Source organism: Octopus sinensis, linkage group LG24 (assembly GCF_006345805.1).
Source record: "Octopus sinensis linkage group LG24, ASM634580v1, whole genome shotgun sequence".
Taxonomy (NCBI): domain Eukaryota; kingdom Metazoa; phylum Mollusca; class Cephalopoda; order Octopoda; family Octopodidae; genus Octopus; species Octopus sinensis.
This window is the reverse complement of record NC_043020.1, coordinates 14,846,635-14,858,884: the sequence shown is the minus strand read 5'-3', so window position 1 is coordinate 14,858,884 and position 12,250 is coordinate 14,846,635. Positions and strand designations below refer to the sequence as shown.

The following is a 12,250-nucleotide window of genomic DNA, read 5'->3' as shown; positions in this document are numbered from 1 at the left end:
CTGCTTCCTCTTCACAATCCACCATGCTGCAGTCCCTTGACTTCACAATATCCCTAGCAGGGTGGCTGAATGGCTGCTATGCCTTGCCAAAGGGTAGCCCATAACTATTTAGGGTCCAGTCTTCACTTTGTGGGATATTTTCAAATGCCCACATACCCATATCCATATCACTTCACTTAAATTTCGGAGATGTACTTGCATAGCAGGTGATTTGATCTGAGATCGTGTGCTGAAACGAAAACAATTGCAGTGTGGAAGGTGTTTGTAAGCCATTTAAGAAACACACAAAAGCCGTTCGATTCACTTCAACATTTAAGTTTAATTTGTCAAAATATTTTCCTTGCTTTAAAATCAGATGCAGCACGGATTTTTGTCAGTGAACAGGTCGCGGTTTTAAAGCGACGAAAATATTTTGACAAATTAAACTTAAATGTTGAAGTGAATCGAACGGCTTTTGTGTGTTTCTTAAATGGCTTACAAACACCTTCCACGCTGCAATTGTTCACTTAAATTACAGAAGTTTTAATAAAAAGCTTGAACACCAAAGAATTTCTGTTTGTATGTGCAGTTAATGACATTCACTTTTACATGCATAAAGAAATCAATTTACTTTCTTGTAATTTTAGATCAATTTTGTTTCATTTTCTTACAGGACATTGCTCAATCACTCAAATACAAAGACCCAGTTATTGCTCAAAGCATGTACATCTTTAAGGTAAACAATCTCTCTCTCTCTTTCTGTCTGTCTTTCTCTCCCTATATAGATATGATATGTGTATGTGTGTATACGCACAAGCATACACACACAGGGTTTGGACAAAATAATGGAAATGCCATCTTATTTAACTATTTTTATCTCCACCTTAGCAAAGATGGAGGTATTGTTTACAGTCATGTTTGTTTGTCCATGGACAAGATATCTCAAGGAATGCTGGATGGATTCAGATGAAACTTTCAGGGATGTTTGGCCTCATGACTGGCACAAACTGATTAGATTTTGGGATCGGTCTGGTACCAGACTAGGATACTGGATTATTTTACTGGGTTTTTTCACTTAATTTTTGAGAGCAGTCAGATTCATTTTTAGTATTTTCGCTTGTGAGAGCAGTCGAGTTTATTTAAGATATTCTCATTTAAAAAATCATTTCTGGCTAATCTTTGAGAGGACGTTGGTGTTGCCTTGGCAGAGGTTTGCGCTCTCTGAGGGCTCTTCTTCTTATTAAAGTATGACAAATTCAAAACTGTTCTAGTTTATATATGTGTTCATATGCATTATGTATGCCTTGTATTTCATGATATTGCACTGTTATTGCTTTTTATCTTTTTTTTTAATTTTTCCATATATCTGTATCTAAGTAATTTAAAATGTGTAGCCTATCTGATTTCCTAAGCAGACAAATTCACCCCAGAGCAGAGGAAAAGGGATGAATTGTCAATCATCAGAAAAGATGACATGATTCCATTGACCATTTCTGATATTCTAGACACCATTTCTGTCTATTTATCAATGTTGATGGAAGACAGGAGAGGTTTAGCAGTTGCAGCCTTTTTATGGTATCCAGCTTTATGGAACTCACAATGAATGGTTCTGGTTGATACAGAGTTAGTAAGGTGATGGTTTCAGCTCTGCTGCCGCTTTTGCTGTTGTAGTTACATTTCACTATTCTGCAGGCTCTCTCTGAGCTTCATCTTCCATCCAGGATTATGTTTGCCAGAGCAGATTTTACCTTGCTTTTAGAATGCCAGCATGTTTTCAGAGACTGTACCTTTCAAAACATTAAACATTCTCCCAAATGAATGTGTGTGTCTATAAAATAAAAACAGCACAGCTCCCACGTCTTTCAGAAACATTTTTTCACGCTAAGAGTTACTGAAGCATGGAACAAACTGCCGGCATCAGTTGTTAGTTGTCGGAGCACTACATCCTTCAAAACTTCCATGCTTCCTGAGATTCACTACACCTGATTTCCTCCCCTCCATACACACACAAGCATGTATCTGACTCATACATTGTTCGCTTTCCAGACATTTGTACATTACTGCATGTGCTTTATACGCACTTTTGACAAGTTGTGGTGCACCTGAGCACTGTATACAATAATTTCATCATTATTATTATTATAAAACTTGAGGAGAGGCTGGGTTGCGTTCTAAGAATCAGGGTTTTTTTTCCTAAAAGGGCCAGCAATACAAGTAAGATAATTCTGCTCACTAGAACCTCATCTCCCCTTTCTCAAAACACTCATTAGATATAATTAATTTATTTATGGAAATGAACTGATAATTGCTTCTTCTTTTTTTTTTGTAGTAGTTTAATCTGGAAGAAGGATGGGTTGTGTCCATTGTCTGTTTTTTTTTTCTTTTTTTTTTTTTGCAACGCCTTTGGTGAAGTTCCTGTGGTTGAAAGCTGCAGGGAAACAAAAAAAAATAAAGCATGTATAAGGAAGGGATTTCAGAAAACTGATCTTCTAAGGAGGAGATACAGGAAAAAGTGGTTAGTGTGGGAGGCATGGGATGGGGTCCAGAAATATGGGTGAGGAGAGAAGAGGAATACCTGAGGTAGCACAAGATCAGCCATTTGTGAGCAGAAAAGAAAGACTAGAGATAACGTGTCACTGATGTGAAATGTCTTTATATATATATATATATATATATATATATATAAAACTGAAGTTGTGTGAGAGTCTGTCTCCTCCGATTTTGATTCCCAACTACTCCCACATTTTGCGGTGCAGTTTAACCAAAAGCTAGTATCTTATAGTCGTGATTCATATCGAACCCTTCTGGGTATTAGCACGCGTCTACGATGAATCTACGATCTAAAAAAAAAATTACCATAATTTTTCCGTTATTTTAATGCATTTTTTGCTCGGTTTATATAAGGGAAGTAACTCTCTAAAATGCTTATATAGTTATTTCCTTTACAAACCCGAGCAATGCTGGGCGATACTGCTAGTCATTAAATAAATATGATAAATACAACCTTTATTTCAAATTTGTCAGTAATTCGTTTTTATGATGTTATATTTCAGCAACCTCATTTTGGTGATGCTGGTAAGTTATATATTTTAATTGATTAAAATTACATTAATTATTCAGCTAATGTTATCTTTTCATGTCATTAAATGTCAACAGTAACTTCACATGAAAATAGTGTCCCTGAATAATTATCTACAGTGACTTTTGTTTTTCATTTTTAGATATGTTACTTGAAATAGTCACAGGATATTTCCATCTCCTTCACAGGGCAAAAGCTTTAGAACTGCCACTATCATCATCATCATCATTATTAAGTGTCCGCTTTCCATGCTGGCATGGGCTGGACGGTTCAACTGGAGTCTGGGAAGCCAGAAGGCTGCACCAGGCCCAGTCTGATCTGGCAATGTTTCTACGGCTGGATGCCCTTCCTAACACCAACCACTCCATGAGTGTAGTGGGTGCTTTTTATGTGCCACCGGCACAGGTGGAAGACGAGGCTGGCAAACGTTAACATAATAAAAGGTAGAACAGATAGAGATAGATATTGTAGAGGTGGGTTGATGTTTGTTGTGTAAGATGGAAGAGGTCCTCAGCAAAAACCTTTACAGGCAAGGAACAATAGTACAAGGTTGTATAACAGCAATGGAGTGGGTACAGTAGGTGTACTATTAACTATAAGATGGATAAAGTAATTGAAGTAGCCAGAGTGAGGGGTAAGATAATCAAGCTTAGGTTAGCTATTGACACCTTGACAGTAACATTAATCTCAGTGTATGACCACAGCCAGGACTTTGAGCATTTGAGCAAAAGGAGAGCATCTATGAACCCCTTTGCAGACTACCTCAATGAGCAAATGACAACAAAAGCCGAAGGAAAGAAAAGTTTTCTTATTGAAAGTTTTCACTTAATTTTAAAACTTTTGGTGATTTCTTTCTTTCTCAAAACATTTTTTTTAAGACAGAACAAAATGAGAATTCAATGCTTTCAATTTTACTTGTAGTGAATGCACATCAAGACAGCACATACCTGTATACAGAACCAATGAGTCTTTTAGGTTTCTGGTTTCCTTTACAAAATGCCACTCGGGAAAATGGATGTTTGGCATACATACCTGGATCACATAAAAGTAAATATCTTAAAATATATTTTCATTAAAATCTTTTTATCCTTTGTTCGTGTGTTGAATGAAACATATTTCTTTAAAGTTTTAAAACTTACAAGCAATTAGTATCAGATTTGTTAGAGTTTATTAATAAGGAAATGTATAATAGATATATTACTCAATATTTAAGTCAGAGTTTAAAATGGTGAATTAGCAGAATTATTAAAATGTCAAACAAAGTGCCAGAGAAAGTGCCTTGTGTTATTCGTTGTGGTTCATTATGTTCTGAATTCAAATCCCATCAAGCCCAACTTTGCCTTTCATCTCTCCTGGACCAATAAAATAAAGTATCAGTCTATCATCTTTATCATCATCATCACCATTATTTAACGTCTATTCTCCATACTGGCATAGGTTAAACGGTTTCACAGGAGTTGGCCAGCTGGTGAACTGATCAGGCTCCATTTGTCTGTTTTGGCATGGTTTCTACAGCTGGATGCCCTTCATGACACCAAACATTTTTACAAAGTGTACATATATTTGAAACAATTATTATGTTAACCCTTTAGTATTTAAACCGGCCATATCCGGCCGAAATAGTTAATCTGTTTTATGTTCAAACTGACCAGATCCAGGCTCTCACACTTACCCTACAATGTTATTCTACATTAAGTAATTACACCATCAAGATCTTGAAGATATGAGATAATGCATTATTAATTCAAATCAATGGGAATCAATAAGCATTATGTTTGATAGAATAATCTGAACACTAAAGGGTTAAAGGTTAGCTTATCTAGCACATATTAACATGCAGTTATCATGGTATATCTTAATTAGTAGATTTTCATTAGTGGATAGTGTGTATACTACACTTTAGTTACTATGTTTATCTGAAAGCATAACTTGGTTAATCTCTAACTTACACATACTGGTCAATATTTAGCTTATATAAGGCAACAAGCTGGCAGAATTGTTAGCATGCCGGGCAAAATGCATAGTGGCATTTCTTCTATCATCACATTCTGAGTTCAAATTCCACCAAGATTGATTTTGCTTTTCATCCTCTCAGGGTTAATAAAATAAGTACCAATTGAACACTGGGGTTGATGTAATTGACTTACCCCCTCTGTCATCTGCCTGGCCTTGTGCCAAAATTTGAAACCAATGTTTAACTTGTATAACATGTCATGGTTAGGTTAGTGAGTTTTCTTATTGAAGATGCCTTATACATTACTGAATCACTAACCTATTTCTTTACTACCCACAAGGGGCTAAACACAGAGGGGACAAACAAGGACAGACAAATGGATTAAGTCGATTATATCGACCCCAGTGCGTAACTGGTACTTTATATATCGACCCCGAAAGGATGAAAGGCAAAGTCGACCTTGGCGGAATTTGAACTCAGAACGTAACGGCAGATGAAATACCGGTAAGCATTTCGCCCGGCGTACTAACGATTCTGCCAGCTCGCCACCTTCTGAATCACTAACCTGCCAGATTAAATGAGCTGAAAGCAAAACTAATTTAATGAGAGCACATGGCCTAGTTGTAAGGTCAGGCATTTGATTCCTAGGTATGACTGTGCTTTGCGTTTTGAGCTAAGGTACTTCATTTAACATTGTTCCAAACCACTTAGCTGAAAATCAATACCAGCAACAACTGGAGTTAACTTCATGAAGAATTGGTGACCTGTCCAGCGGAAGCCTTCAAAGGTAGAAGTAGTGACTGCCCGACATTTTGTTTATGTTATAGAAAAGCCACCACATTAGCTTCAGTTGCTCATGGCCTCAACTGTATAAAGGTAAAATATATGCTTAGAGGCAAGATGTTTAATTCTTGCTGTCCCTTCTTTATTTTGTTGTGATTAAGTGTGATGTTGCGATACAATTCACTGTTGTCAGCAATGCTAGGGACAAGGACGTTATTTAACCCTTTCGTTACCAAACCGCCCGAAAAAATTTTGGTTAATGTGACCAAGCCGCCCAAAACTGCCCGAATTTACTTATTCATATTTAAATGAGAATATCAAAGCAAATCTCTTTAGTACATTCGTGAAAACACGTATTATACTTCATAAAGAGTTCAACTACAGTTTTGTACAAAAATCGAAGTGTAATTTTAATTCCGTGAATTTTGAGAGATTTTTTTCCGAAATTTGTTCCTATTGTGTTTTCAAAATTTGTATTTCTGACAAAAAATGGATACGAATTTCATTATATCAAGCAGCGAGTCAGAATTCGAAGGATTTTCTACTGAAGACCTTCATAAATCTAACTCTATGACTGAAAAAAAAAAGCATGTGGTATTTGATAATGAATCTGATGTTTCATTTTCCGAAAGTGAAAACAGTGAATCCGAGAGCTCCAACAGCGATAAAGAAAATGAATTGACACCTGAATGGAGTGAAAATTGAAAAACTGTTTCTTTCGGTGATTTTTCTGAAGAAACTGGACCAAGCCACAGACTTTCCCAAGAGAGTAAAGCCTTAGACTATTTCTTTTTACTTTTTCGAATGAGCCTATTTGAAATCATTACGGTGGAAACGAACCGTTACTCTAAATGTAAACAAAATGAAAGAAAGTGGTTTCCCATAACCTTAAATGAAATTAAGACTATTTTGCCATAAATATTATTATGGGTTCAGAAAGTTACCCAGAATAACAAATTCTATCGTAAAATTTTGTTGTATACCCAATTGAATATTAGCTAATAACCCATTTTCTATAGCGATGTTTGAACAAAATTTTAATAATTTTATATTTTGTTGAATTTACCTGTATCTACCTGCAATTAGAGTCACTTTGTGACAAAAATTATAGTATAGAATTGGTTGAGAACATTTCATTAAATTATCTTCCAAAATTCACGTTAATATATTAATAAATAAAAAAGTTATAGTTGTTTAATGAAACCAGACTAAATTTATGATTACATTAGAAATTAATTGAAACACATAAGGGGTATATTTTGGTCAGAAATATAGTAATGAAAGGGTTAATTCATCCATATTAAATTAGCTTTCAATGATGAGTTCAAATATTTTCAAGGGGAAGGAACTCCTTTCAGTTAGCTTTGCTCCAAATTCACAAATCCATGAAGTCTCTAACAAACCACAGATTATGAGACGTTATTAGTTGTTTTACTGAATATTTTAGAGTATTAGTATGTCATGTTTTATTTATTTCTTCAGTACAAGGCCATAAATTAATAAGGAACACTTTTATTGACTTCACCTTGCATGAAGCTTGTCTTGTTCATCAATATCTGCCACGTTTGCATATCATCAAAATGATTGCATGATCTTAGCATTACACATAAATGAGTTACTGTGTAGTCTGCTTAGTAAACACATCTCCCTGCTCTATGAAAATTTTAATTATAATTATAATTTGGAGTTGGATTATAATCCAACCCAACTCAAGCTAATATGGAACAGAAAATGTAGAAAATTTGTAGAAATTTGAAGTGATGCTACTGTGTAGGGTTCAGCGCGCATGCGCAGAATGGGACTACTTCCGGGTGGCCACCGGAAGTCTTCCCCATGCGCATATGCGGGAAACGATCCCTTAGGCCCGCTAAACTCAAATCATTCTCTCTGGGCAGACGGCCAGCGCGAACAGACGTGCATTTTGTGGACTCTGATAACCTCACCGACTTAGCCGCGAACGACATCGAACCACTTCAACAAACGAACAAGAAGAAGCTGTACATCAGAGGCTGTCGTTCTCCCATCAGATACACGTACGCCATCGCAATTAATAAACGAACTGCTGTCTTTCACCTATAACCTGACTTCGTCTGTTATGTCTTACTAAATTGTATGTGACTGGATCGGATCGACACCCTTTCAGTGAATTGATACAGATCCTGTTACAAATTATTGAGAGGAGACTTTTTTTAAAAGAGAGGAAAGATTAAAAAATAGATGAGGAAATTAATGAAAATTTCAATGTAATTAATCTGAATAGAATTGTCTTACAAAACTAAATAAATAAATTCTAGATTTTTCATTCCTTATCGTTTTTCTTTCACTATTTCTGTCCTTCAATCTCTTTCACTGTATCTCTGTCTTGTTCATTATTTCTGTGTCTCTTTACTCTTTACTTGCTTGTTTCAGTCATTTGACTGCGGCCATGCTGGAGCACCGCCTTTAGTCAAGCAAATCGACCCCGGGACTTATTCTTTGTAAGCCCAGTACTTATTCTATCGGTCTCTTTTGCCGAACCGCTAAGTGACGGGGACGTAAACACACCAGCATCGGTTGTCAAGCAATGCTAGGGGAACAAACACAGACACACAAACATATTCACACACACTTATATATATATATATACGACAGGCTTCTTTCAGTTTCCGTCTACCAAATCCACTCACAAGGCATTGGTCGGCCCGGGGCTATAGCAGAAGACACTTGCCCAAGATGCCACGCAGTGGGACTGAACCCGGAACCATGTGGTTGGTTAGCAAGCTACTTACCACACAGCCACTCCTGCGTCTGTTTTACTAACTTTTAGTAGCTCCCCTTTTTCTGCCTCTCTAAGTCTCTCATAATAAAGTTTCATCACATTAACAAGTAGGCAAGACCTCTTACAGTGGCCATGCTGGAGCACTGACTTGAAGAAGTTTTAATCAGACGAATTGATCCCCGTTCTTATTTTTAGCTTATGTTTGGTACTTATTCTATTGGTCTCTTTTTGCTGAACTGCTAAGTTATGGGAACTAAAGCACACCATCACCAGTTGTCAAGTGATGGTGGAAGACAAACACACACACACACACATGATGGGCTTCTTTCAGTTTCTGTCTACCAAATCCACTCACAAGGCTTTGGCTGGCCTGAAGCTATTGTAGAAAACACCTGCCCAAGGTGTCACATAGTGGGACTGAACCCAAAATCATGTAATTGGGAAGCAAGCTTCTTCCCACACAGCCACACCTGTGCCTATCAATGTATGTATGTGTGTGTGTGTGTGTGTGTGTGTGTGTGTGTGCCTGTTTGTATGTAATTTTCGTTGCACAAAAAGAAATTCCAAATCAACTTAACCCCAAATTGACAAGTTATTCTATGTGAAATTTCATCTGTAAAAGTTCAACCAGAAACCTGTTTTCTCTTTATAATCTGTCTTCAATTAGGTGGCCTTCACAATGACCAAAGGATGGTGCTGAACCCTGACACTGAACATGGAACTATCATGGTTGGAACTCCCCCCACTTATGAAGACAAAGATTTCAAAGATATTGAAGTAGAAAAAGGTTATTCTGATATATTTTGTCTGCTTTCTTTAATTCAAAGACAACCACTATAATAAAGTTTTCATTTTTTACATTTTTCACATCACAACTCAGATTTATAAAAATATTTTTTTAAATAAATAAATAAAATGAAATAAAATAAAACTAGCACTCCCTTAATTACGATGACAAGGGTTCCAGTTGATCTGATCAATAGAACAGCCTGCTTATGAAATTAATATGTAAGTGGCTGAGCATTCCAGAGACACACATACCCTTAATGTAGTTCTCAGGGAGATTCAGTGCGACACCGAATGTGACAAGGCTGGCCCTTTGAAATACTGGTTCTACTCATTTTTGCCAGCTGAGTGGACTGGAACAACATGAAATAAAGCGTCTTACTCAAAGGCACAATTTGCTGACAAGAATCGAACTCACCATCTAGCGATCATGAGTCAAATACCTTAACCACTAAGCCATATGCCTTCACATAACTCAGATTTAGAACTGAAGACAAGATAAAGTATAAAGTAACTCTCGTTTTTTTCAAGAACATGAACAACTTAATTAGAATGAATAGATGTAATTAAACTAATTACTTTTCTGTGAAATAACATTTCTATTCAGTCACTTAAATGGCTAGAATAGCAACCAAAATTGCTCTAGAATAACACCTTATTAGCTTAGGTACGTGTATGCGGATATTTTGAAAATACCTCATGGAGTGAACCTGTATAGTTACAGGTTGCCCTTTGGCAAGGCATACCTATTTCTTTACTACCCATAAAGGGCTAAACACAGAAGGGACAAACAAGAACAGACAAACGGATTCAGTCGATTATATCGACCCCAGTGCGTAACTGGTACTTATTTAATCGACCCCGAAAGGATGAAAGGCAAAGTCAACCTCGGCGGAATTTGAACTCAGAACGTAGCGACAGACAGTCGATTATATCGACCCCAGTGCGTAACTGGTTCTTATTTAATCGACCCCGAAAGGATGAAAGGCAAAGTCAACCTCAGTGGAATTTGAACTCAGAACGTAGCGACAGACAAAATACTGCTGAGCATTTTGCCCGGCGTACTAATGGTTCTGCCAGCTCGCCGCCACCCATTCAGCCACCCTGCTAAGGATAGGGCAAAGTCATGGGCCTGCAGCATGGTAGATTGTGAAGAGTTAGCAGAAGATCCCAACTGCGCCAACAGTGGTTCTTACATTGATGCTGAGCAGAGGAATCCTACAACATCAATAGTCAGGATCAGCAAGCTCTATCAAGAGAGTAACTGCAACACATCGATAGGGGTGGCGTCCATGGTTGTGCAATTAGCTAGTGAAAGATTCACTATGAATCAAGGTCCCAATTCTAATTCATAATGGAACTGAATGGTAACAGAGAGGTATGGGAATCTGCAAAAGCAGCGTAAAAAAATATTAGGTAGCAAGACACATTAGATAATGAAGTCCTAGATATCTGCATTAGATGTTAGCTTAAGGCTGGAGTGTTTTCAGTCACAGTTCTGCTCAGTCAAAGGTGGCGAGCTGGCAGAAACGTTAGCGCACCAGGTGAAATGCGTAGCCGTATTTCGTCTGCTGTTACGTTCTGAGTTCAAATTCCGCCGAGGTCGACTTTGTCTTTCATCCTTTTGGGGTCGATAAATTAAGTACCAATTATGTACTGAGGTCGATGTAATCAACTTAATCCGTTTGTTTGTCCTTGTTTGTCCCCTCTATGTTTAGCCCCTTGTGGGCAATAAAGAAATAAGTTCTGCTCAGTCAAAGTTGACCTGTTGTAACACACTTGAGCACTGAATACAATAAGCTCATTACCATAATTTGTAGTAAGGCAGTGAGCTAGCAGAATCGTTAGCATGCTGGACGAAATGCTTCACAACATCTCTTTTGGCTTTATGTTCTGATTTCAAATTCTGCTGTAGTAGACTTAACTTTTCATCCTTTCATAGTCAATATAAACAGTACTAGTTGAGCATTGGGGACAATGAAATTGAGAAGCCTCCATCTCAGAAAATTTCAGGCCTTGTTCCTATTGAAGAAAGGATTATTATTAAATAACTTGTTTCTAGTTGTTAAAATATTTTGTTCTCTATAATTTTTTAATGTATCTGAAAGGGAAATTATTAGAAAAAATAGTTCTATGTAGTAGCCAGCAGCTGAGGTGTTACAGAATTGACTTACTTCGCAACAAGTCACACACATCCACACAGACTGCTGTTCGTGTAGTGATTGTCCTTGCATTAATCTGACTAATATATAGAAGTCTATTCTTTCTTGATGAGGTCTACTAAGGCTGAAATATGTTCAGAGTTGTCTCCCTTACTTGCCAAAATCAGATTCAAATTTATATTATACTTGGAACTCATTTTGCTTCCCATCACTAAATAATTATTATTAATTAATTGGATTTTTTTACCTCACTGTATTGAGATCTTAATTTGACTGTCATTGGCAACCAATATTTTACTTGTTATATTACATATCACATGCAATAACTACAAACTCTAAAGTGGATTTCTTTATTTCCTGATTTATTCCAGGTTCACTTGTTCTTATACATGGACTGGTTGTTCACAGAAGTGAGAAGAATGTCTCTTCAGAATCTAGGCATGCTTACACATTCCACATGTACGACAAAGGCAAAAGTGAATACTGCTCCAAAAACTGGTTTGTATAAATTACCCTTTTTTACTCTTTTTACTTGTTTCAGTCATTTGACTGTGGCCATGCTGGAGCACCGCCTTTAGTCGAGCAAATTGACCCCGGGACTTATTCTTTGTAAGCCCAGTACTTATTCTATCGGTCTCTTTTGCCGAACCGCTAAGTGACAGGGACGTAAACACACCAGCATCGGCTGTCAAGCAATGCTAGGGGGACAAACACAGACACACAAACACACACACACATACATATATATA

General features: G+C 37.0%; 1 protein-coding gene across 1 annotated transcript in view; it reads left to right on the top strand.

The window, feature by feature from the left end:
* The window catches only part of LOC115224009 (phytanoyl-CoA dioxygenase domain-containing protein 1 homolog), a 47,004-nt gene that overhangs the window by 30,310 nt on the left and 4,444 nt on the right, over window positions 1-12,250 (top strand). Inside the window, exons 7-11 of the mRNA XM_029794795.2 lie at window positions 653-715; window positions 3,033-3,054; window positions 3,980-4,105; window positions 9,221-9,340; window positions 11,873-11,999. Of these exons, the coding sequence (XP_029650655.1) occupies window positions 653-715; window positions 3,033-3,054; window positions 3,980-4,105; window positions 9,221-9,340; window positions 11,873-11,999 (458 nt within the window). The remainder of the gene's footprint in view (window positions 1-652; window positions 716-3,032; window positions 3,055-3,979; window positions 4,106-9,220; window positions 9,341-11,872; window positions 12,000-12,250) is intronic.